We start from the raw sequence: 26935 nt of genomic DNA, 5'->3' as shown, positions 1-26935 counted from the left end.
ACATAGGAAAAAGTTTTCTAGCTTACTAACTCCTAAAATTGCTCTGACCTACATACAATATTGTCAGTAAAGATTTCTATTCAGAGTGCAAACATACTGTATACTATGGCGTTTCAAGCTGAAGACTTACTTCTGGCAGGACTGTCTTGGGCATGCTTGGAGTAGGGGTGAAATTGGATTTTGCGATTAAAGTTCTGCTATTAGGGGACCGATCAGTATGAGGAAAGCTTCGTTTGTAACTTATGAGGGACCTCTGTAGAAAGCCTGCAATACAAATAGTTAAATATATTCTTATATAGCGCACTACAAATAACACACCCAAAGTGCTACATATATTTGTAAATATACTGTAGTATACTTAAAAATCAAAACACAATATAGTGTAATATATTTAAAAACAAAACACACAACAAAACAGTATAACAAAACAGATTTTTTTTATATATAAATTTGTTTTTTAATGTTTTTATGGCAAACTGGTTTTCAGGAGCTAGAGCATCATCAACGTGGGAAAGGTCAAAAAAAAAGGGTGACATGTCCAGTGGGAGAGAGAGAACCATGCTAACAGCAGAAGTCCTCCATATGTCAGTAAAGGAATACAGGAGGAGCTGCTAGATTGGATGTGATGGGATATTAGTTGAAAATATATTGTTCATTTTTGGGTGAGTCTTAGGAGAATGGGAGGAAGACCAGTAATCCCCAGTCCATCCACTAGGGTAGAGCATAACTTGGGGCTGTCTTTTAAAGGATATGAACATTTGAGCTGCTTGGAAACTCAGCTGTTTAAGGGAAACTGAAGGCTAAGAGACACTGCTAAATGGAGCATTAGCCTTGTGTCCCTCTAGCAAGATGCCAACACAATTGATAGTATTAATTGATAGGGTGATGATGGCAAGAAATGACAAGAGGTAAGTATTCTTCCAACTAACCACTAGGAGTCAGTAAACAGAAAGGAACTGTATTTGGAGACCAATCTTTTTAAGAGACGCTAAATACTGAAAGGTGCCTTTACAAGGCGCTCTAACCTGGTAATACTGTACCAATTGTGGATGACCCTAAAATTAGCTTCAGGGCGCCTTAAGAAACAACAGCACCAGAAATGTACCACTGACTTGAGAGGAGAATTAGGGCCTCTTTTGTATTATTCTGGATGTGATACATTGCTACAACAACTCCTTCTCTTTTATTATATCTAAAATATTAAAAAGATGCTGTGAAAAAACTAATATAAGAAATGAAAAAAATTAAAATCACATAAAAGAGGCAAGATGTATAACTTTATGAATGGGACTTTTGACTTGAAAGCAAAAGGTTACTTACTGGTTTAATGTACATGTCCAGTTGACTGCATGACTGCAACACTTAACCCATCTGCAAGCCACTTACATAAGTCAACAATTATACTGAATACTAAAGCTCTAAGGTGCGGCACGGTGATTCAGTGGTGTGCATTCAATGTTCATATAGATTTTGCATGTTAGTCCTGTTTATGGGTTTTCCTTCCCCATGCTCAAAGATATGCAGGGTAGGTTAACTGATGCATCTAAAATGGTGAGCATGTATGTTAGAGTGGACCCTGTGATAAACTGATGCCCTGTCTGGAGCTGGTTTCTACCTTGAATTCAATGTTGCCAGAATATGATATATGTCTTCTGCCAGCCTGAATTGTATGTAGTGAAATGTGTGTTATGCTGTTGTTTAGCAGAATCATTTAATAAAGCCAACACAGAATACAAACAATACATCAATATTGTACAGTATAATCATTATTATGGGCTGTGGTTCAGATAAACCTTCTTGAGACAACTTTCCAAGATAGCAAGGAGTTAACAGGTGTGAAAAGATGACCATGTCTGTAGTAAAAAGAGAAATAACAATATAGAGCAATTGAAGAACACCAGTATGTATGTTTGTGGACAGGGAGGTGCTGCTAGAAGGTGATAAGATCTTTCATTTCAGATACTGCCTTGGAAGGTAAAACATTAAAAGCATCAGAATTAAGAAAAGAGAATTTGGGAATAATGTGAAATCATAATATTTTTTGTAGAGAAAGAAGGCATTTCTTTTTATTATTCTGCTCTTTTCTTTCTGTTTTAAATATGGGTGGTTTCAGATCTGTCTTACCTTGGGGATGTAAATGGGGCTGGCATTCTTTAACTTTCTTGGTCATCAAAATCCTGCACTCTTGGGAGGGATGATATTGTAAATCTCCCTCATCCTAAGCCACAAAAATTGGGATGATGCCTCCTATGAAAAGTCCTAACAAATCATGAATCTTCAGGTACAGATTGTTAGTTGTGTATTGGTTACAAAATTGTGAAGTTTATGTTTCATCATACTTCTTTAGTTCCTGTATATATGCTTGAGTGTAAGGCTGGATGTCTTTTATGAAGCTATACCTCATCAATGCAAAAAGGTAAGGGGACAAGCATTTCTCCTCCTCTGTGTTTATGCAAATATTGTGTTTTGCACTTCAGTCACCTCCAAAATCGAGATGTAACTACATTGGTGTCCATGTGTACTCAACTATTTTCAACATTATTAATAAAGAAATGCATGCAATGTATAGTATTTTCTGCTTTATGCTTTCCCTAAACATACTTTTAAATAAGCAGCAAGCTCATTTCATTTTAATCTTGTGGATGGACAAATCACTGTTTCTTTTTGGTAAAAAATTAAATATATTTGCCACAATATCCACTGTTTCTTTCCTTGCATTATTTGTAAATATTAAATGCACTGTACCTTTTTCAGTATCATTCTCCTGCAAGTCCTTAAAATTGTTCTAAAAAAATAAATAAATAAAAAATTAATGAACCCGTTATGCTCTGTATGAATGCATAGTAAGTACAGAGAAGGTGCTAACTCTAACTGTCCCTTCTGCAGGGCACTTTCACAAGTGCATTTCTTTCATCCAGAGATTTTAGGACATTTTTATAATTTGATTTTGTTCATATATATATATTTTTTAACCTTACGCCTGGTTCTGAGCGCATCTTCAGTTTTGAGATGGTCTTGTGTTGTGATGTTGGCATACTTTTGTTTGTCCATTTATCTATTCATCCATTTTCTCATCCAATTTTAACTGATCAGTTACATTCAGTTCTGATGGCCATGTATCCAGCATGAATAGGTGCTTTCAGATTTTCACTGGTTGGCTTGACTTTTTTCACAGTATAGTTTTCTCCCCCATTGAGTTTCTAAAGGCAATTTAGCTAAATGTGAAGTTTAGCTCTTAAATTATATTACTGTAGAATCAGAAACCTGTATACATACTATAATAATTCCAATAAAAGATGAAAGCATTTCCATCTAGTAACAGATCATCTATCCATCTACCCATAATCAGATCTGCTAAATACAGTTCAGGGGAGAAGGAAGCTACAGTCTAACCCAAAAGCACCGGGTATGTCAGGAATAAGCTCAGAATGAGGTGTCAGACCATCACACTCATTCAAACTGGGTCAACATATAGTCACTAATAAACCTAGAGTATTATTATTATTACAAATTGTAATTAGCATCAGGTAAAACATGGACATAATATCCATTAATCTTCTTCACACTTTTACCTGATTGCAAGGAGCAGGAATAAAATCTCTAGAGTAATCTAGCAGTGCGGTATCATTTAAAAGATCTTCTGCCTCCTGAACAAGATCAGCATTGATGTAGCCACACTTGCACAGTAGCCTCACCAGCCTAAGGATAAGACTATTCCGGTCTTGGCACTTCTGAACCATGTAGGCCAGCTTTGCCTAGAATATGAAAATTAAGCACAAGAAAATTGTTAAATATTTTGTTTACTACATAATATTAAACACACTATTTAGTATGTGTTCAATAGGTTTCAGTATTGAAGAGTGGTGTTCAATTTTTTGCAAGTTTTTTCTATAGTTACTTATCACATGGTCTTATACTGTTGGATGCTGGAGCCTCCGAAACTAGCATTCTTCAACCAGGTTATGGATCAGTCTCTACAAATGGGATACCCGTTTATTACAGGACATACTCTAATTTTTAAATACAGACAATTCAATGGTGCCATTTCACCTATAAAACCCAAGTGGAAGCCTCAGTACAACCTAAAATGTCAGTTGGCAAGAATTAAACCAAATCGCCTGGCAATGTGAACCATTTATTCTCAACAGAAAAGATTTACAAACCCATTTGAACATCCCTTATAATTTAAATAAATTGTATATAGATGACCATTCTGAAAAAATTAACTAAAATGTGTTTAGTTGAGTAGCTTTTATGCAAGATGTTTTGAGTTTAGCACTCTAAAAAAGGAAATAAAAACCATTACAAACAAACAATGAATATGTAAACTATGACTACAGTATGTAAACCCTTTAGGGTGAATCAAAAAGAGGGACCAGGGTATTGGTCCTTGAAAGTGGAGGAATTTTAAAAAGAAAATTATAAAGATAAAATGAAAAAACAGCAAAATGCATATATCTCCTTTAAGCTTAATGATTAATTAAAGGATCCAGCCTGTTAAATACAAGTGTAGCTAATTTACATTACTTTCCTTTCATCTCTTTCCTTTAACATAAACAACTGCAATCCAAGTATTTACTTGACCCTTGCGAGTACCCTAACCTCAGTCTTTTCTGGGATGAGGATGATTACCAAACGTATTCCGAGGTATTATTTTGAGCCATAACACTGTCAAATGGAGAGCCTACTGTAACATAATGGAAAGTGGGTATTGTGTTTGCAAGGTGCTGAAGTCATTAAACTTTAAACTTTAGCTCACACATTAGTAACACTTCCTCATCTAGAATGGGTGATTGCATGAGGGTCATTTCCAAGTTCTAAAGGGCAACATCACTTCCTGTGTTTGAGCCTCCTCCATTCTTTGGCATTAGGCTCTGTGACAGGAATGTCATTAGGTCTAAAACACCATAAGTTTAACAGATGAAATGTTCATAATGTTTTAGGGTGTATGGTTTTGCTTCCTTAAAAATCCAGTGTACAGTAGGATTTTACCTTTAAAGCAGCAATAGACAACTCTGATTCTATGTTCCTTCTTTGAAGGTCATTCACCTGAAAAAGAAAGATGACAATTTCCAAATTAGAGAAGATAAATTTAAAAGTGGAGGAAATTGTAATATTGTCAGTGTTATACATATAACTTTACCTGTTTTGTGTTTTTTACACATACAGACTTCATTTCTGATTGTAATTTCATGTTTTGTTTTGAATTAATAAAATTGATTTTCTGTTTCAATTTTCTTTTTTTCCCTCATTACATCACTTTTTTCTGTCACATGACCTCATTCTTCATGGCCAAGACATCACAGAATGTCATCATATTTATAGGTGAGTGCACTTATCCCTCAGTGGATAAGGAATGTCTTAGTAACCCTTTCCTTCTGGGGGCAGGATTTTGAGTTCTTATTACATCCTCGTTCTGACTTTGATTATCAATTTTGTCTAACCCTTTAAATTATTATTTGCTTGGTTTGAACTTACTGCTTTGTCTGACTATGTCTGTGAGATTTTCAAATCGTCTCCTGGTATATTTTTTCTCACAATAATCCTCAGACACCATGTGTGTTTGTGACAGTTCTGTGCAAAGTCACAAATTTTTGTGAAAATGTTTTCACATCAGGAAAGACTATTTGGGTAAGAACAATTTTTTTTATTGTTCATTCAACACAATTTGAGATATACTTACATAAGGAAAGGTTGAATACATGCGTGCAGCAAGAGAGAGAGAGCGCGAGAGAGAGACACAGACAGACACACACACACGCACGCGTGCGCGAGAGAGAGAGAGACACACACAGGCGTGAGACAGACACAGGCGCAAGCACACACACACGAGAGAGAGAGAGACACAGGCACATACACAAGTTGTTTTACAACAAAACAACAGAAAAATTTAACTAAAAAAATTAACTTAGCAACTAAAAATAGACTACACTCACGCTCGCAACTTGCAGTTCTTGTTGCCTTTGATGCGTTTTTTTTTGCGGTGGGACGTCGGATAATACAGAATGTGGGATAAGCGAAGGTTGGATAAGCGAAACTCTACTGTATTTAGATCAAATTGAAACAATCAGTATGAGTGAAGTTTTAAAAGTTCTGAGCAAAGTGTTCAATCTTCTGAATGTAACATTCATTTCCGTAGCTGAAATTATGATTGAGGAATGCTTAAATCTGTTTCCATATATTTGACACTTCTGCTCAATAGTACCAAATTTCCATTTTAAAAATTCACGATGTACTTATTGTTCACAGTTATGTTTGTTATTTTACATTTACAATGTACACTTTACAAATTTAACATGTATTTCAGAATGAAAATAAAACAACACTATATACTGCTCAAAAAAAAATTAAAGGAACACTTTAGAATCAGAGTATAGCATCAAGTAAATTAAACTTCTGGGCTATTGATCTGGTCAGTTAAGTAGCAGAGGGGGTTGTTAATCAGTTTCAGCTACTTTGATGTTAATGAAATTAAAAACAGGTGCACTAGAGGGGGCAACAATGAGATGACCCCCAAAACAGGAATGGTTTAACAGATGGAGGCCGCTGACATTTTTCCCTCCTCATCTTTTCTGACTGTTTCTTCACTAGTTTTGCATTTGGCTACAGTCAGTGTCACTACTGGTAGCATGAGGCGATACCTGGACCCTACAGAGGTTGCACAGGTAGACCAATCTCTCCAGGATGGCACATCAATACGTGTCATTGCCAAAAGGTTTTCTGTGTCTCCCTGCACAGTCTCAAGGGCATGAAGGATATTCCAGGAGACAGGCAGTTACTCTGGAGAGCTGGACAGGGCCATAGAAGGTCCTTAAGCCATTAACAGGACCGGTATCTGCTCCTTTGGGCAAGAAGGAACTGGATGAGCACTGCCAGAGCCCCACAAAATAACCTCCAGCAGGCCACTGGTGTGAATATCTCTGAACAAACAATCACCAACAGACTTCATGAGGGTGGCCTGAGGGCCTGATGTCCTCAAGTGGGCCCTGTGCTTACTGCCCGGCAGTGTGGAGATTGATTAGCATTTGCCACAGAATACCAGAATTGGCAGATCTACCACTGGTGCCCTATGCTTTACACAGATGAGAGAAGGTTCATATTGAGCACATGTGAAAGGGTCTGGAAAAGCTGTGGAGATTGTTATGCTGCCTGTAACATCATTTAGCATGACCGCTTTAGTGGTGGGTCAGTGATGGTCTGGAAAGGCATATCCATGGAGGGACCCACAGACCTCTACACACTAGACAACAGCACCTTGACTGGCATTAGGTATTGGGATGAAATCCTTGAGCCCATTGTCAGACCCTATGCTGGTGCAGTGGGTCTTGGGTTCTTAATGCTGCACGACAATGCTCGGCCTCATGTGTCAAGAGTATGCAGGCAGTTCCTGGAGGATGAAGAAATTGATACCATTGACCATGCTCACCCTACTTAACTCCAATAGAACATCTTTGAGACATTATGTTTCAGTCCATCTGAAGCCGCCAGGTGGCACCATCTGTCTTCTCATTAGGATCATGCCCCAACATTGTCAGGCATGCATACAAGCACGTGGGGGCCATACAAACTACTGAGTACGATTTTTGAGTTGCTGCAATAAAATTTCTGCAAATTTCTGACTAGCCTGCCACATGATTTTTTCACTTTGATTTTCGCCCCTCTGTAGGTTGATAATTTTCATTTCCATCAAATGATGTGGCATCCTTTCATTTCTAACACATTACTCAGTCCATATCAGTATAGATATCCAGCAGGATATTTTTTCCATTGAGATCTGATGTTTTCAAAGTGTTCCTTTAACTTTTTAAGCAGTTTTTCTTCACTCATTTAGTGAAATGTCTTCAGAAAATGACACCTAGAGTTAGATTCCCAATGACATTTGAGGGTGAAGATGATTTTACTTAACTAGAATCTGTCTGTTAAGTTAACAGACATGTAAAGTGGTCTCATATGAGGTCAGGGAGGTCTGCCCTTTATAGGCTGGTACTCCCTTCAGTGCTGGTTGCTGCATTATTTTTGGCAGGTGACAAAAAACAAATCAATATTATGAGCTCAGCATTTTAGCTTTTTTATTCCTTGTAGTGGCTGATAGAAACTAGCAACACTGTAAAATGTTATCTAAAAGATAACTGAAAAGAATAATTTTGTAAAATATAAAAAATTCAGGTCAGTTATTTTTTGAATATTTTGTATTAAGACACCAATTCACACTTGAAGTTGACCTGCAGACAAAACAGTAGGTGGCAACATTGTCTAAAGAAAGGAAACACATCCAGCTAGAAGAGTTTAGGTACACAGTGATATTTTAGGTCTTTAATAGTATTTTGGACACCATGCTAATGATCAATTTTGATTCTAGTTGTGAACTTCAAATTATTATTTTACAGTTGAGAATATTCAAACAAACATGCTTGCTTTGCAATTTTCTTGAGGTGATTAAAGAGATTATTAACTCCTCATTGAAACATATTTTAGATTATTTTCATTATAAAATTTGCTCAAGATTACAGGTAGTCTTATAAATCATTTGAAAGAAGAATGTTTCCTGCTACCTGAGAGCTGATGCTTTCATATTCATTCTTCAGATCTTTTTCTCTCATGCTGTATCCTTCATTTTCATTCACTGTCATGTCAACATAGAGACATTTGGAACTCAAATCACATCCTGTTGCACACTGTGGGACAGAACAAAAAGTTACATACTGTATATTTCAAGTATAATTAGCAAGAAAGAGCCTACATTTTAGAATGGCTCAATATACAGTAGAGTCGCTTATCCGGCAAACGGGCCGGCAGAACATCGGATAAGCGAAAATGTTGGATAATGGTAGGTGTTAAGAAAAAGCCTATTAAATGTCAAACTATGTTATAATTTTACACATTACGAAACTAATAATCATGTTTTACAACAAAACAACAGAATAAATTAACTGAAAAAATGAAGTTAGTTACAGAATTGTCTGAAGTTAAATACATAATGTACTGTACTTAAAAAGTTCAGTCCTGTTATGATTTAAAGACATTATTAATCGAAGTCTGCTTTCCTGACGAGTGCCATTTCTTCGCTGTCAAGTCTCGCCATCTTTGCAGCATTATTATGTTGATTCCTGTAGCTTCTTCTTGTTGCTCAATGTAATTAATTGCAGTTTCTACAGCTTTAAATCCGTCACTCATATAGTCAACATCCATACGAACGTATACTGTTTACTACAGCATTGTGACTGCGTGTGTGTGTGTGTGTGTGTGTGTGTTTGTGCTGTGACGTGCGAGTCCCTGTCTTGCATCCGAAAACACGAAGCTGAGTCTCAGTACTTTAGCAACACCAGCTTCATTAAGCTTGAAACAGCAACAGCGCAGTTATTTATTGTAGCAGGATCTGCCATTCTCTATACACAGACACAGCAGTCAGGCAGGGTCGGGGGAAAGTAATACTGTGCCCTGCGCATTTATAATGTTCCTTGTATCACCCATTGACGGCAGGCGCTTATAGTATGACCGCGATCTTTTCGGATTCACTTTTATGGCGAACTGCTACAGTGCTGGGAAACTGCGATTGCTTTGGGACGCTCTTCCGCGTGTCGTCCCATTGGGTGGAATCCCACAAGAGTTTAGAAACTCACTCACTCACACCAGCCATGATTCTTTTCAAAGGTAAAGTGCAGGTTAATTTGCTTTATGTATTTTTACTTTATATTTTGTATTAATTTTTATATGAATAGTTTTGTGTTGTGGAACAAATCATCTGAGTTCCAGTATTTCTTATGGGGAAATTCGCATTGATATACTGTACGAGTGCTTTGGATTGCGAGCACATTTCCAGAACGAATTATGCTCGCAAACCAAGGTTCCACTGTAATTAGCTGCGGTAGTGTCGGGAGCAACAAAAACTAGACTACGCTCACAACTTGCAGTTCTTGTTGCCAATTGATGCATTTTTTTTTTTTGTGCGGTGGGACGTCGGATAATACGGAATGTATGATAAGCGAAGGTAGGATAAGTGAGACTCTACTGTATATCATTTAAAGATTGATTAATTTTCTCTAGTGATAAACTGTGATACATGATGAAATACTGTACATATTTTCATCATGTGTAAATTATCTTTTAGGTTACAAGTGGCACAATCCAACACATATACTGTATAAAATTTTAAAAATACATTTGCTCTGCCTTCTTAGTTAAATACAGGATCATAAGGAGGTAGAGGAGAGTCTGACAACCAACTCTCAAAGGGATGCATGTCTATTATAGGCCATGTAAATTCTTACCATGGGCCAATTTAAAGTCCTCAATCAAACTGTCTGCCTTTAGGAGACTGAAAGAAACGAAACTACACAGACAGATACCCCCTGGGCATAGGGAAGATAGAGACCATGTAATATAATGACCAGGCAGAGAATCAAACTCAGTTCATAGAACTGTGAGGTAGCTGCACTAACCACAGTGCCACCAAACTGCTCACAAACATGGCAGGCAGGTAGGTAGGTAGATGTCATCACATTCTGTAGACACCACTTGCCTTTTCACTCATTTCTGTCAAAGATGAAATCTCTGGAGAGCACAGTTTCTGAGCTGCTTCATGCTGGTCTTCAGATGCATTGAGAATTTGCTGATCTTCTGAAAGGGCTCTTGGGTGCAGATTTTGCATTTCTTCAGCTTTTGTTTGCATGTTTTTTAGCTGAAAATTAATATTTTGCATTTAAACCAGTAGCAATTAAGACTAGCCTCCGCACAACCACAATCAGTTATATATGGTCAAAATGTTATATATACATGTATATATACTGTATATATATATATATATATATATATATATATATATATATATAACAAATAATATATAAATAATATATATATATATAATTTACAAACACATTTACTATAAAAAGATGTTTATTAATAGAATTAATTCCTTTTATTTAATAACAGGAGGCATGTGTAAGTTTAAACACTTAAATCCTTGGTAATGCCTAAATAAGGCAGAATTGCAATTAAATCTTCTTCATGCTGGAGTACCTCTTGTTTTAGCTTTGCATTCTCCTTTCTCAATTCTTCTGCATCTTTAGAGTGTCCTCTCATTCTCCTAACCTCATTTATAGCCTGGTCAAGCTTTTTTAAAGCTTCTTCACGTTTATACTCAGTAATCCCAAGGTCTCTGTACCACTTCTGAGCCTAAACAGAGAGCATCAATGAACAATAATACATGTACTTTAAACAATTAATATACATATTTAATTAGCAATATTTTGAATCCTACATGTAATACCGATCACAGTGTATTAGCAGTCATTCAATCTTCCATTATTTACAAATATATCCATTCTGCCTAGAATTGAAAGAGAGACTCAGAAGCAATGACTAACATCTGAAAGGATGCTGTCTGACTGCATGGTTGGAGTGTCTGTTCTTCGGTATATTTTCATTTTCCTCTATATGAAGGGACAACATCTTGGTATAGACAGCCTCACATTGTTTAAATCTCGCTTTCAAAGCTGTTCTGGCATAGCATCAGTTTACTTGTATTTTGATGGTTCCCTCAGGGTACTCTGGTTTTGCCCACATTATCTATTAGGTGACCTAACATATCATGATGTCCTGTAGTCATGTGTTTGCTGTGTCTTAGTCTGTGACAGTCACTATAGCAGAAAGGCTCTGGGCTCCTGCTTCATAAAGAGTGAGCTTCAAAAATAAACTGACGGAAAAATACTGCTTAGACCAGCTGTTTTACAGACTGATAGAAAATGTTATGGAGGGCAAATTTTAAGATTTCTAACATAGCTGATAATATTAAGTAAACTGGTTTTACTTTAAGAAACAAGGGACTGATAGAATAAAAATCATATTCTAAAATGTATGGATTGCTTAATCAAATAAACATATTAATGGATTGCAGCTATGTTTAAAAATTTGCTCAAAGATCATGCTGATCCAAAGAATTAATATTTTTCCTGTGGCAGGTACACTTTGAATGATACTTTGAATAACAAAGTGCTTTTAGATTAAAAGGACTTGCATGGCAACCAATTTGGACATCAATTGAATAATCTCTGAAGTAAACTGACAAAGTCAAGTAAAACACTGGCAAGCAACTGTGACTGGGGTCATATAGCTTAGCTTATGGCACACACATAATTTATTATTATAATTGTAATTGTCATTTCAAAAGAAAGCAAGAGCCAGAATATTAAAAAGTTATCAATATCAGACAACTTTCTTACTGTATTCATCTCATTTGGTTTTGCCAAGCTTTTATATTTGTATATTGAGCTCAATTACATTTTCCATTTTCCCCACCAGTTTTTTTGCCAGTTAATTAATCATCTTCCAAATAGTACTGACTGTTAACGCAAGAGTTATAAAGAATGTAATATCTTTTATATATATATATATATATATATATATATATATATACACACACACACATATATATATATATATATATATATATATATATATATATATATATATACAGTACACATACATATACAGTATATATATATATATATATATATATATATATATATATATATATATATATGTTTGAATAGTTTACTGTCAAATAATGCAAAGAATACGCAACGCGTGTTTCGCCCTAATCCTGGGCTCATCAGGCGTACACACTCACTACACCCCCTCTCTGGGATTGAACCTCGGACAAAGCCTCTTTACGTTGCACCATGGTGTGTGGTTCGTTTATTTGACAGCATGCAGATCGGGGTAATTACATTCATGGCATTCGTAATCTGAATCACAATCTGATTGTATGGGTGGTTACCTACCAGGTAACGCTTGTGGTCAGAGGTTCGATCCCCGAGGGGGTGCAGCGAGTGTGTACGCCTGATGAGCCGAGAATTAGGGAGAAACACGTGTCGCGTGCTCTTTGCATTATTTGACAGTAAACTATTCAACCGTTCTATGATCTGCTTCTCGCAACTGAAAGAGGGCACTGTGGCTGATGTTTGCCGACTTGCACACCAAACACAAGCGTTACCTGATAGGTAACCACCCATACAATCAGATTGTGATTCAGACTATGAATGCCACGAAAATATGGGAGCCCTGGATCTCAGCACTTCCGCAGCACCCGGAATTGCTGGGGGGAAAAGAAGCAGGGACACGCGGAGTGCTGGAGGAAGATTGCCGGAGCACACCTGGAGCACACCCGTGTGTTTATAAAAGGGGCCGCGTCCCTTCATATGTTGGACTGGAGTCGGGAGAGAGAAGGACAAGGTCTCTGGAGGAGGCAAAGAGGTGGCCTGAAGATAGAAGGCATTGTGTGTTGTGGCCGGGACTTTGGGGACTGTGAGCACTTTTGTAAATATGGAGCACCTTGCAAATAAACGTGTGTGGGGTGATTTAAACGTGTCTGCCTGTCTGTGTCCATATATATATATATATATATATATATATATATATATATATATATATATATATATAATTCACTAAGGCAAGACAACCATGGAAAGCACGCGGAAGGGCGTGGATTCACTAAGCCGACAAGTGAGACACCTATGGCGCACGCAGGAAAGAGCCACGCCCACCAACTCCAAGACCATTGGATACGACGACAACTCGCAGGGCCACGCCCACCAACTCGGATGCGACAACACAGAAAAAATGGCGTCATTTATATTCGTCTGTCGTAGAGGCCACATGCAGTGCAGGTCAGGTTAATGTCATGTGCATGTCATGCACCTCTGGGCTACGTTGACTGTTCATAGAGGCATGCTTCTCGCGGAGATGAATCGCCATATGCAGCGTGTGAAACGGTTTGCGAGGGGTATCCCATGGGATCCTGGGATGCAAACTGTTTTACACGCTACATACAGCTATTCATTTCCGTGACAAACATGCGTCTTCTTAGATGCTCCTGCAGGAACACGGAAGACGTTTTCCTGCCCACCAACGCTCCTTCTTCACCGGCTGGCATCCACCCTCGCTCTCTAGGCATTCACACTGCCTGCCCATTTGCCCGGATGCAAAAACTCACTGAGCACCCAGTTAGTCCCTTTCGTCTGTGGTAAGAGTCCACATGCACGTCTGAGCCACGCGGCATTTGTTATGCCGCAGGTTCACTATTGTGTTGTACTGTATTTTGCTCTCTCCAGAGTTCCATCTTTTCATACACTTACTGTTGCATTCTCACACCAACCCGTTTTAGACATCCGTGTCTTTCCAGAAGTGTTTAGCATTCAATAAATAATTTTTCATGACATTGACCGTGTGTCTACCCAGCGCAGAGAGGCATGGGTAAGCCGTTGAACCCCATTCGGGCTGCAAGCCGTGGAATTCCCACTAAATGTGACTCATACGCTCCCAACTCATTACGTCCCTACCCTTTGTGCACACCCCCCTCCTACCGTGGTCGGGTATCTTGGTGCATTATATATAGAAAAGCAACCAAAACCGAGGGGTATCCCATGGGGTCCTTAAAACATTCCTTTACAACTGAGGTTAAAACACAATGAAGTAAGCAGTCTTTAAAAACCGAGTTTTCGGTTACGACACACGCCCGCATGCACCATAGCAAACTGTTTTACACGCTACATGCAGCAATTCGCATCCCCGACAAACATGCGTTTTCTTAGATGCTCCTGCACTTTGTTCACAACCCCCTCGCTACTACCGTGATTGGGTGTCTTTGTTGGATTATATATATATATATAAAGGCAGCCAAAACTGTACAGAGCAATGAAAAGTCTAGAGTTCCATCTTTTCATTCTCTTTCTGTTGTATTCTCAAACCCTCCCTTTTTAGACAACTGTGTCTTTCCAGAAGTGTTCAACTATCAATAAATAATTATGCGCCGTTTGTTATGCCGCGGGTTCACTATTGTGTTGTATTTTGCTCTTTCCAGAGTTCCATCTTTTCATTCGCTTACTGTTGTATTCTCACAGCAACCCGTTTTAGACAACCGTGTCTTTCCAGAAGTGTTTAGCATTCAATAAATAATTATGCATGACATTGAGCGTGTGTCTACCCGCCGTGGGTAAGCCGTTGAACCCCATTCGGGCTGCAAACCGTGGAATTCCCACTAAGTGTGACTCATACGCTCCCACTGGTTGCGTCCCAACCCTTTGTACACACCCACCTCCCACCTCACTACTACCGTAGCCGGGTGTCTTAGTGGATTATATATAGAATAGCATCCAAAACCACACAGAGCAATGAAAAGTCTACGTCAGTCACAGATACATCTGGACTATGTAAAGACGGCGACTCAAGTGACGAGTTGGAGGTGGGCACATGTGCGGGCAGTGCATACTGAACGAGAAATCAGCAGACTAGCATGACGGACGGAGCTGAATGGACGTCATTCTCCTTTCCTCCTGTTCCACACTCCGCACCATGCACCCCCATCCCTCCGTCTGGCAGGAGAAGGCGCAAGGACGGTGCGTGTTACAATGTTGCTTTTCTTGCTGATTTATTACATTACCGATTTTTCAAATGTTAATTTTCTCCCTCTGCTTAAAAATCATTAAAAAACCGGCCAGATTATACGGTGTATGGTATGCCGCGGGTTGGCCAGTATATATATATATATATATATATATATATATATATATATATATATTGTGAGACGAGCCTCGGACACAGACAGACATACAACGTGTGGTCACCCAACACGCACATATTTATTTACATTATTTACAGTTTCACAGTGCACAACCCAGTGCCTCTGCACCAATCCCCAAAAGCCCAGGCCTCTCTCTCCAGTACCTTTCTTCAGGCCGCTTCCACTCCCCTCTCGCAAAACTCCCGTCCACTTCCACCCGACTCCAGTCATCGAATGAAGGGAGGCGGCCCCTTTTATACAAGCCCAGATGGGCTGCAGGTGCTTCCCGACACTCCTCCGCGGACACTCCCCTGTGTGGTGGAAGTGCCGGCTGCACACCTGGAAGCCCTCCGGGTGTCCCCAGTCTTCTTCCCCCCAGCACAGCACTTCCTAGTGTGGCGGAAGTTCTGAGGCCTAGGGCTCCTCAGGCACCCCCTGGCGGTGACCACGGGCCCCTACAGGGTTGAGCTTCAAAGCTCTGTACCCGTGGTCCCCATAGCAACCAGGGTGGTTGCCCACAGTCCTCCAAGGCGTCCCAGCCGGGTCATCGCCCCAGGCATCTGCCACAGTGGATGTTTGTGGGCTGGGCTTTATATTGCTTTATATTGCCGTGTCTCCTAAGATTCACCAAATTTCTAAAACTTCATTTAAACAGGAGATTTCTTTAGTTATACCAGGGGCTGCAAAAGCACTCCGTGGTACTTTAATAAATGCACAAGCTATTTCATGGGAAAAAATTTTACCAACACTGACAGGTTCTGCATTCTCATAAGCCTCATTCACCACTCTCTTCACACTAACACTAAGAACTGGAGAGGTATTCTATTTTCTTAGCTCTTTTTTTTTTTTTTAATTTCCTGTAGCTCCCGTTGAGATTTTGCTGTTACTTGATTCATGTTCCTTATGTGGAGCATACACCAATGGGTTCCAAAAGCCTCTGCCAATGTTATGGTCAGATAGACTACATACAAAAGTCATGAAGTATTTGTGCCCAGGTGTTGTTTAAACACCTTAGCTGTCTTGATATACTTGATCACACATTAGAAAGTTTACTCTAATAAGTGAAAGTATGTAGACAAATACCAAAGTAGTACAAAAAAATAAGTGTAAGAGCACAGCCTAAAACATTGCTCAAAAATAAAACTAAAAAGGCTATAAATGGTAGGAAAAAAACAATTAGCACTGCACTCATTTTAGAATGTCTTCCATTTGTATAAATCCCCATAAATCTAGTGCTTATAAAAATGACTTCATATAAGTTACACCTCCTTTAGCATTTCTGCTTGTAATAATAAAAAAACAATACCTGTCTGCCTTGTTCTGGCTCTTGGCGGTTTAGTAGTATAGAAGGATAGCAGAAATACAGTATAGTTTGGCTGTCTGTGGCAATGCATTGTATCTGCCTCCATCTACAGTGTCCTTCCAATTACAGGATTATAATCAGGTGAACTTTTGGGGGTTAGTAGCCCATTTTCAATATACCCAGGACACTGTGCCAGAATTACCAGAACATTTTCTGTTCTTGGATTTATTTCCATTGATGCATTTGGCACCAACAACCATTTAAAGCAATTTAAATGTCCTTTAAGTTGTCTGCATGTTTTAAATAGTACTGTCTCCACTTAAGATGCTGTCACTAAGAAATCTTTTACTCTGGAAGTTAGATATGAACTAAAAGTTGTTACGTCATGTATAAGCGCAGCACCTAATAATAACATTAAAATGTACTCCTTAAATGTCTTTAGAATAAATCTCAATGCATTACACCATACAGCAAATACTCCTGTTGCAAACCTGTGTGATAAAAGACTGGTTTAAAGATGCAGACTATCCTATAGACCAGGGGTCCTCAATCGCAGTCCCGGGGGGCTGCAGTGGCTGCAGGTTGTTGTTCCAACCCAGTTGCTTAATTAGAAAGCAATTCTTGCCAATAATTTAATTTCATGGCTTGATAGAGCTATAACTCTGCTATGTCAGGTAATTTGTATTCCCCTTTCTAAGGATATCATCCATTTGATTTGAAGGCTAAAATGGATGAGTAATTCTCAGGCCTTCACTTTTTCCTCTGCACTTTCCTTCCAAGTATTTAATTAAACCCAGTATGATGATAAATACACACAGGTATAAATGGTACCAAGCTAAATGGAGAAATGCTGATTTCTTTTGTCATTTGCATGTTATTGCTAATTAGGAGCAATTAAAAACCAAGAATACAGCTGCTTAAGACTAAAATGAGCAATAAGAGTTCAAAATCTTAACAAGTGAGACAACTAACGTGAAGCAGAATTGTTACTTAAGCAATAAGTGTGTCTTATTAAGCAATTGGGTTGGAACAAAAACCTGCAGGCACTGCGGCCCTCCAGGACCGTGACTGAGGACCCCTGCTATAGACTAAAAGCAAAAATGCCCATTTTTATGAAATTACTGTACTTCAGCTTTGGACTTTTCTAGCTCATCTTGATACGTCTTCACTTGTGCCTTCGAGTCCTCCAACAGCTTTTGTAAATCATTTTCTACCATGCAATCTTCCTGTTAAACAAAAAAATCAGTAAAGTATATTACGTTATAGAAAGACAAGTAATGGAGCAACTTTTAAAATACACACAAAAAACCATCATTCATGTTACAAACTTGGTGATAAACAATGCTGGACATGTACCGATAAAACGAACCCACGTAGTTTTGTGATGTGGGAGGGAAATAAAAAGAGCAAAAGAGATATAACACAGAAGGGCCTCAGCCATTTCATACAGTCCCTATTCTCTCAGAGTCATTCTGGTAAAGACAACAGAACCATTAGCACTGGCACCAATAGATTCTGGAACAATTTCAATCCACAGGTCATAAGGCTACTGAACACTCAGGCACACAACTGCTTGATGCTTCTTGTATGTACATATCAGCTAATACTGCATTTATTGTATGACTACCTGTGCCACCCTACTTCATTTGGGAAATTTTGTAAGACAATGGGCAACAGTTATAGTGCAGAAGGTTCACAGGATATATCAGAATTACAATGTTAAATAGCTAAGCAGTTTTCTGTATACAATATTTGTAGTTTTGTTGTTTTTTAACCAAGGGATAATATTATTGGCAGGCAGTGTGGTGTAGACTTTGGACCTTGGACTTCATAACCTGAAGTTGTGGGGTCAAGATCTCCTAATGAGATTGTGCGACCATAAGCATATTAATTTATCTGCCTTTGGTCTGGAGAAAAATGAAATGTAACCAGTTAGATGTCAAATGTTGTAAGTCACCTTGGTTAACTAATTATGTTATTAGTTCATTGGAGATGCTTACTCTTGAACATACTATAACACAACACCATGATCAAAGAGCAAGGTCGGTTTTCAGCACCACAACTGGGGGCTGGAGGTAGACTGAGCAGAATGGATCACCAAGATGAGAGTCAGTATGCATAGAGGGCTGGTGGTTAAAAGTAAAAACCGTGCTTGCTAATCGTTGAGGTTTGCATCTCCCTTGAGATTCACCCAAACTTTTCCTTTCCATTTCACAATGTGATCACAACTCTTCCTGTCGAAGACACAAACTGTCTTCTGTCATCTGACCACCCTATTGGTTCCTGTTCCTATTTGTATGACCTGTCAATTTGCATGGATGGATTGCTGCATCCTTCATTTGCATAAATCACACTCTCAGTGTACACAACTTACTACAATAGTAATAAATATTAACAAATTAAAGATTTATCAACAAATAAAAAAAACACTTAGCTAATTTTCTATAATGTCACCGTATTTCAGTCAGTCAAGGCATTTACTTTTTTCTGTTGTGCAGGGGCTTACCCCTAAGAATCAATATATTGAAATATCCTATCTTAGAGGATACCTATTGCTCTAGATGTCCCATCCTGGCAGATTTCAGCTTTTTAATTAAATGGGAAATAGTGTTTTTTTTTAATGGGTGAATCAGTGCGTGAACGAATCAGTCAACTTTGCATTATAAGTATTATAATGTAAATATATTAATTGTTTGAGTTTATATTTATGGTGTCTTGTTTGTATTGTACTACAGTGGCTAATCCATGAGAGCGACACAAGTAAGAATATCACTGTTTTATGTAAATATGACAATTAATTAATATGAACTTGATAGTGAGTAAACATGAAGTACTTTCTAAATGAAACAGATCCCAAAAGAAACTAATTTACATTAAACAAAAATAGAGTAGTGGTGTCTGTTTTTCATTTTGTTAATATGAAATGCTTCAGCTGCATTCATACTACGTCATATAGTGGCTTTTATGAGACAGCTTACTTTAAAATTTCCTGTTCTTTACCTTTTTGTTATCTTCCCCTTGCTTGGAATGCATAATCCCATCTAAATCAAGAGACACACTCTCATCTTCTGTTTTGCCTCTGAGCAACATGTTAAAAGGTTCTCTGGCTTTAATATGTCGTTGACCGGTACTAGTAGATATTAACAAATCTTCTGGATATTGTTCATTTTTATTATTGGTTACATCCATTGATTTACAATCTAATTCATTTTTAGTCTGGATTTGTTCCACAGTCTTTTCCTTAACAGATTTCTGGACAAAGTCAAAGTGGTGAAATTGGCTCAGCAGTTTTTCAGGTACATTGGCTAATTTGTTGGATTTCACGTTTGGCAGGTTTATTGCCTCATCCATCATTTTCTCCTTGCATGTTTCCACTGCAAGAATTCTCTCCCTCAGTTCCCTGTTTTCAACACAGAGGCATTTAATAATGTCTTCATATTGTTGCAGCCTTCTAGTATGCTCTGAAGCCAGCAACCCAGAATCCTCTTCTCCTGTAACTGATCTCAGTATAGTTTGATCACTTCCATCCAAAATATCAGAAAGAGTTTCATTGTGTATTTTGTCTGTCCTGAATTTCAGGATGCTGACATCACCATCATTACTTTTGATCTTGTTTTTCATCCAGTGTTCCATTGTTACTTTAGAAGTCAAGTCAACTGGGGACAACCAAATAAACCTTGTACTGTCTTCATCCAAACCTAAAACATTTGTCCCTTCACTATCAACATATTTAATTTCTTTAGAAGGTTCTTGAGAGTCTCTTTTTACTGTTTCACACACTCTGGACTCTGCTCTCTCCATGTCTTGCTGCTCTAATACTGCTACCGATGTGACCATATCTAAAGTTGTTACCATGGTGTTTTTTTGAATGTTTTCTTTAGTCCTTTTATTGAAAAGACTCTCCCCATTAGATGTTTCTTTCCAATAGTTCTCAAATTCAATACCCCTCTTAGCAAACTCAACAACCTTTTCTTGCTGTGTTGCAATAGCTTGGGAACTGCCCATTGTCTCAGCTAGCCCCTGAAAGTTTTCCTGGTGGTGATGATCATGAACACTAGGTATCTGGTTTAGAGTGTCAGCAAGTGATGTGGGATGGTCTTCTGTTGCACCCACATGTGAGTCCTCCTGGCTTTGACTTTTGAGTTTGCACACATTCTTTTGAGATTTAGGATGTGCGTCCTCTGGAAGCTTCGCATCCATCTCACTCTGCAGCTCCAAAGATAACTCTGATATCTCATTAACTTTGTCTTTTAGATTTGAGATAGTGCAGTTATGCTCAAGAGTTCCTGTTTCCCATTTCATAATTTTTTGCTTATACTCTGCCTTTTCTGTTTGTAAGGATATCTCCTGACATCTCTCGCTCACTTGTTTTTCAAGTATGGCGACGAAGTTAGCACAATCTACCGTCTTATCTTGCAGGTGAGAAATGGCCTGTGAGCACAGAGAGTTTTCACATTTCAAATGGGCCTTGCCGTAGTGACATTGCAGAAGCTCATCTTGCAGATAACTAAGCTTTTCTGACCATGCGTTTAAGTATTCTTTCAGGTCAGTGAACAAAATGCAGTAATCTTTTACTTGCTGTTGCAGCTCTGAAATTGCATGGGCTTCCTCACACTGTGGGCTACATTGCAAGTTCTCTATAATTCCTTCCTGTGAATCTGTAGTTTCCTCTGTGCTCTGCTTCAAGTCTTCCCTGAGGTCATCAATCAAGGATGAAAGAGATTTTACTTGTTGCTGCAGCTCTGAGTTTGTGCAAACATGCATCTCAGCCTCTTTCTCAAGCCTAGAGATACACTCCTGCATCTGAATATTTTCTTCTTGAACTGTTACCACTTGACGTTGATAACAGTCTTCTAGTTTACTAATATGGTCTAAAAGATCCTCATTCCTTTTACTCAAAACATAATTTTCTTGCCTCAAATTACTTTTTAATCCCTCCAAATTAAGCTCCTTTTCCCATGTTATAGCATCTAATTCTTGGATACTCAAGCGCACTTGATTTGCCATCAGTTCATACTTTTCTTCCATGACTTGTTTGTCTCCCAATAATTTCAGTTTATCACTTTCACTCTGAAGATTATTCAAAGTTGCTTCAAGATTCAGCAAAGTTTGTTTAAAGGTATCGAGCTGACTTAAGGGTGACTCATGTCCACTGAGATTCTGAGTCTCAGTAATATCTTCTGTGATTACCTGATTATTGTCCACATTTTTAAAGTTTGTATCTATTTTGTTAACTAGAGAAAGTATTTTGGTCTCTGAGCTCTGATTCTTGTGTATGCCAAGCTCCAGAAGGTCAGCTTGTGACTGCAGTGCTACAGCTGGAGGAGTACTGTCTTTAAGCTCATGACTTGGTTCTTCTTGGCAGACATTATTTAGGCACACCTCTGAATGTGGTGAAAGATCATTTTCAACTGGTGTTCTAAGTAGTAATGAGAGCTCTGCTTGAGTTTTTGGTCTTCTCAAAATATCCTTGACCTTTAAAAAACAAAAGTTGAAAACAAAAGTAATTATTCTATGTGCACATTTTCATTTTGTAATATAATGCAGGTATCCAAGAATATTTTAAAATACAATAAAAATGGATTTTAACATATTAAGGATGTCATAAGTAACATATGGGGCATGATGGGGCATAGGTTAGGTGAGCACTACTGCCCCCAGGATCTGAGATCATTGTTTGACTCCTGCATGTGCTTGTTCTCCATCTGCAGGTGCAGTATATATGTGTCTGTGGGTTTTCATCTGGGTACTTTTTGCTCCACATCTCCAAAGGCATGCAGGTGAGCTTCACTGGTGGCTCTAAACTGGCCCAGTGTGTCCAGGCTTGTGTGCATGTGTCTGCCTTACAATAGGCTGCTGCACTGTTTAGAGTGATTTCCCACTGTGCTTCCAGTTGGGCCAGAGCCTTCCCATGACCCTAAAATGGATTTGAGAATGTGCATTAGAAGTAGCATAATAAAACTACAATTAGTATGTCAGAGCGTAAATGAAAAGATGCTCCCTCATACAGAAACGAGGTCCTATATTCAATTAAACTGAAACAAAACCTGTACAACCTACCATACCAGTGTCAATAATCCATCCTACTAAACTGCAAGTCATTAGCTTTGTCTCCTATGAACAAGATATTTATTAAATTTGAAATTGAAAGTCTCAGAATGGCAGCTGAGCTTTAGAAATTGAAATCTTACACAGTAAAGTATGTCTTTTTTCATTGTGTTAAATAATGTGCTGTAATAAAGTTTTATGACCGTCTCAGCTATGGACCTTGGCGATTGCCTATTGGGATAGTCAAACATCAACAATGAAATTTTGTTTTTGACTATTTGAAGCAGTAAAGTACACCGTTAACAATACATTTCTTTCATTTTGTGTTATTTCAAAGAAGAGAGTTACAAATTGTTGTAGATAATGATTTGTATAATATGTGCTTGTGGCCAGTATCTCAGGATCCTTGTCTAGCTAAGAGTATGCTTTGTTCAGAGCAGTAATGGCAATATTAACTAAGATTGCTCAAACTAAATAACAAATATTGGAACCATCACCTTTAGTTACTCAGGCTGTATCTAGTTTTGACTATTAACTACTGGACATGCAAACAACTCCCAGTAAGCCCAAGAACAAGATCATTAAGGCAGTTTGAAGCAGGTTTAATTCTATGGGACAGCAGTGTGCTAAACAGTGCACTACATTAAGAAGGGTGAAAAAAGGCAGGAGGTAAGTAACACCATTATTAATTATTTGGTTGAGCAAAATTAACAATTATATTAAACAAGACCCAAAATGGATTTAATAATTTTGAAACAGCTAGAAGAAGTCTTGTGCACACTACATGAAAAGTTTTTGTGGGTAACCCAATTTGTAATGTTATATATTTCAAATCCATGGATGTGGTGTAAAGAATATGAACAGGGAGAGTAGTGTGACTTTGTTTCTTGAAAGTGTGTAAAAGTGAAGGCAGTAAGTGAACACCTAGATATCAACAGGGCTTGCCCAACATGGACAGGCAGAGATAGCTTTAGCAATGTGAGCCCTGTCCTTGCTGTTTTAATTTGTTCACGTATAATATGAAAGAGATAGTAACTCATTACTCATGCAGCACTCAAGTAATAAATGCTATGATGAGTTTCTGTTTACCCGAGAAATAGAAATAAAAAATCCTGCTATAATCACACAAATGAAATGTTTATAAAAATACATTGAGTATATTTAAATAATTTTCTTGAAGCATTCCACCAGCCTTATTTAGATTTCCATTATCAGTCAATCAAAAAAATTGAAAACAAAGACTACGTGATTTTCAATTAATTTAATGTAGGGATGTGCACACGAACAACTATTGATTAATCAATATGCTATTAAAATTCCTAAGTAGTACTTTGTGATAAAGGCCGAGAGTAGAGAACAAAGAGGGAGACCACAAATGACATGGAAGGAAGTAATGATTAATGACATTTGAAAAATGAATTTCATTTCAAAGGACTGGAAAAACAATGAGAAGGAAGTTCACCTGGAGAAATCTGAAGGTTTTAAAATAAAAAAAGAAAACAAAAGTATTTTTTATAGTAGCAATATTTTCCATAGTATCTTTTTCTGTATTATATTCCATCCATCCATTTTCTAACCCGCTGAATCCGAATAGGGTCACGGGGGTCTGCTGGAGCCAATCCCAGCCAACACAGGGCACAAGGCAGGAACCAATCCTGGGCAGGGTGCCAACCCACCGCAGTAATAGTTAATATTTAATATTAATATTGTGGTTAATACTTGTGGCATGATAGAATCAAACAGACTAAGCGTGTTGTCTCTTCAGAGAGGGTTTGGGTCTCTTATTCCCTTACAAAGAGGGCTCATCTCTCTCTCACCTCCACAACTGCAAGGAATCAGAGTCTGACCATCTACTGTGTTTCTGCTTTCTACTGACATGTCTTATGCAACTTTTTAATTAATGCTTATTGTTTTTTGTTTTTCTTAGCTTAAAACACACATTAAATTCAGTATTCGTCATTTTATTTAACTCTTCAGTTTACTTTCTGGACCGAGTTTAAGATCCTTAGTTTTTCTAACAGGCAAAAATAGGACCCATAGAACCCTGATAATTATTGATAAACACTTCTTTTTAATTTAAGACCATTACTGAATGAAAGAGCCCAGGATTTGCTTTCTGAGAAAAGTTCAGAATTAAAGCTGCGCTTGCAAAGATAAATCGCATAGCATTATGCAATTATACATATTTCAAAGAAGCCAAGCACAAAATGCAAGACTTCTGTCAATTAATAAAAATATTTCACTGCAGATTATATTTCACAATATCAATATCTTTTCAAGATCAGCAATATTTACAGGAATTAAAATTCTTACTAATTTTGTAAGGGTAAAATTAAACATATACATCACATTTTAGGTACATATATTATTTTTTTATCATACCTTCTGTAAATTACCACCTCGGACCGCCTGCATTGTTTGAACCAATGCAGAGGAGTTGTTGTCCAGTAACGGGAAAATAGACCCATCAACTGAATCCACGCAAATGCATGAATGTTTGCTTTCATGCTGTGGCATTAAGTCTGAAGAAGGAAAATAGATATAAAAACATGTAAATGCTAATAGGACACCCAGTATAAACAGAAAATAAGAACTACTATAGAAATTAAAATATTTTTTTTGAATTGATATTTTATGTTAAAAAAAAACTAGCATTACTGCATTTAGCTGTTTATTTTAAATTATAATAACATCTATAAACTGAAATTTAAGTGTGCTTAAGTTTTTTAATTTTACCTTTCAGATTATAAACAAATTAGTTAGGTATTAATGAAATAAGATTTCTGAATTATCCAATAACAATAATAATAACAATATGCAACAAAGAAATTATTAGCAGGCATAGTGAGTCACAGGGACCAGATGCCGGGAACAGTGATATGGTAATCCATTGAACCATATGCAATAAGCAGGAAATCTGAGATATGTCCTTGGCAATTAATAACTAGACAAACCAAATTAAATATATTAATGTTTTTTAATATGGCTGACATTTTTATCCATGGTGATTTGCAAGATCTGAAAACAATATAATTGTTTATCATCTTTTTCTTAAACACCTGGAGAAAAAACTGTTAAAATGACCAGCTCAAGGTCACTCAATGAGTCTGATAAGGGACTGGACCAACACTTTTCCCCACAATGCCTAACTAATCATATCTAATACTATCCAAACTTGATACATTTCTTGTAAGAATAAGTATTAACTTAACTAATTTAGTATTAATAGACTGCTAAAAGAAGATACCTCATTTAATACATATCCATCTTCATGTGCTTTAGCACATCAGAAGAACAAAATGGCCACTTGGTTGAATTCCCAATAATGTGAGATCGTTAGGATGAATGATGCGTTTTTCACCCTACACAACAGTAAACATTCCATGCCAAAGTAATAATCTGACTATAAAATAAAAATATTTTCTTTTTATATAAAATATTCCATTCTCCCTTTCCAAATTTTAACTTATGACATTTTTTTGATCTATTCTTGACATTTTTTAAAAATAATTGCAATTTATTTTCTAGATGATTGACAAGCTCTAAGTAATAGGTCAAAGTGATTTACATTCTTCTGGAAATGGCAGTTGCATAGTAAAATTAGGTTGTGTGTTATTTTATGAATTCTGAAGATTATCAGCTTGATTTTATGATGTTTGATGGTATAGCTCCAGGACCACAATCTGACTCAGGAAAAGGCTAAAATAGAACTGTCAAGATTAAATTAATGGGAGCCTGCACAACTTCTATTCACCTCTTAAAACGAATATCTTGCCCATTGTGAATATATCCAACATACGTCATCAATTTTTGCAGGATTTTGTTTGTATACCAGGTACTACTGAAGCACACGACACATGCAAAGACCCAAGTGAAGCTGCTGTTGTACCACTGCAAACTGTACAGTGCAACATTGTGTAAACTGCAACAGATAAATCTTAACAATTAATGTGACCCATTATACAAAGCATGGGCAACACTTTAAACAAAGGAATATTGAGTAAACCATACAAATAAACGTTAAACAC

General features: G+C 37.5%; 2 protein-coding genes across 2 annotated transcripts in view; both read right to left on the bottom strand.

Annotated features, from left to right (window-relative positions):
- The window catches only part of LOC120528619, a 39137-nt gene extending 30480 nt beyond the window's left edge, over positions 1–8657 (bottom strand). Inside the window, exons 1-5 of the mRNA XM_039752794.1 lie at positions 8553–8657; positions 4993–5049; positions 3573–3755; positions 2746–2785; positions 131–264 (exon numbers count right to left, since the gene is read on the bottom strand). Coding sequence (XP_039608728.1) covers positions 131–264; positions 2746–2785; positions 3573–3755; positions 4993–5049; positions 8553–8630 — 492 coding nt within the window. The 5' untranslated portion in view covers positions 8631–8657. The remainder of the gene's footprint in view (positions 1–130; positions 265–2745; positions 2786–3572; positions 3756–4992; positions 5050–8552) is intronic.
- Positions 8658–10495: 1838 nt separating this feature from the next.
- Positions 10496–26686, bottom strand: LOC120528760 (interaptin-like). The gene is made up of 6 exons (XM_039752901.1): positions 26662–26686; positions 25290–25429; positions 19860–22334; positions 17987–18085; positions 11017–11172; positions 10496–10678 (listed from the first exon to the last, which is right to left on the bottom strand). Exons 1-6 carry the CDS (start codon positions 26684–26686, stop codon positions 10496–10498), a joined length of 3078 nt encoding a protein of 1025 aa, XP_039608835.1.
- Positions 26687–26935: the final 249 nt, after the last annotated feature.

This window comes from Polypterus senegalus, chromosome 4 (assembly GCF_016835505.1).
Source record: "Polypterus senegalus isolate Bchr_013 chromosome 4, ASM1683550v1, whole genome shotgun sequence".
NCBI lineage: Eukaryota > Metazoa > Chordata > Cladistia > Polypteriformes > Polypteridae > Polypterus > Polypterus senegalus.
This window is presented reverse-complemented; position numbering and strand designations above follow the sequence as displayed.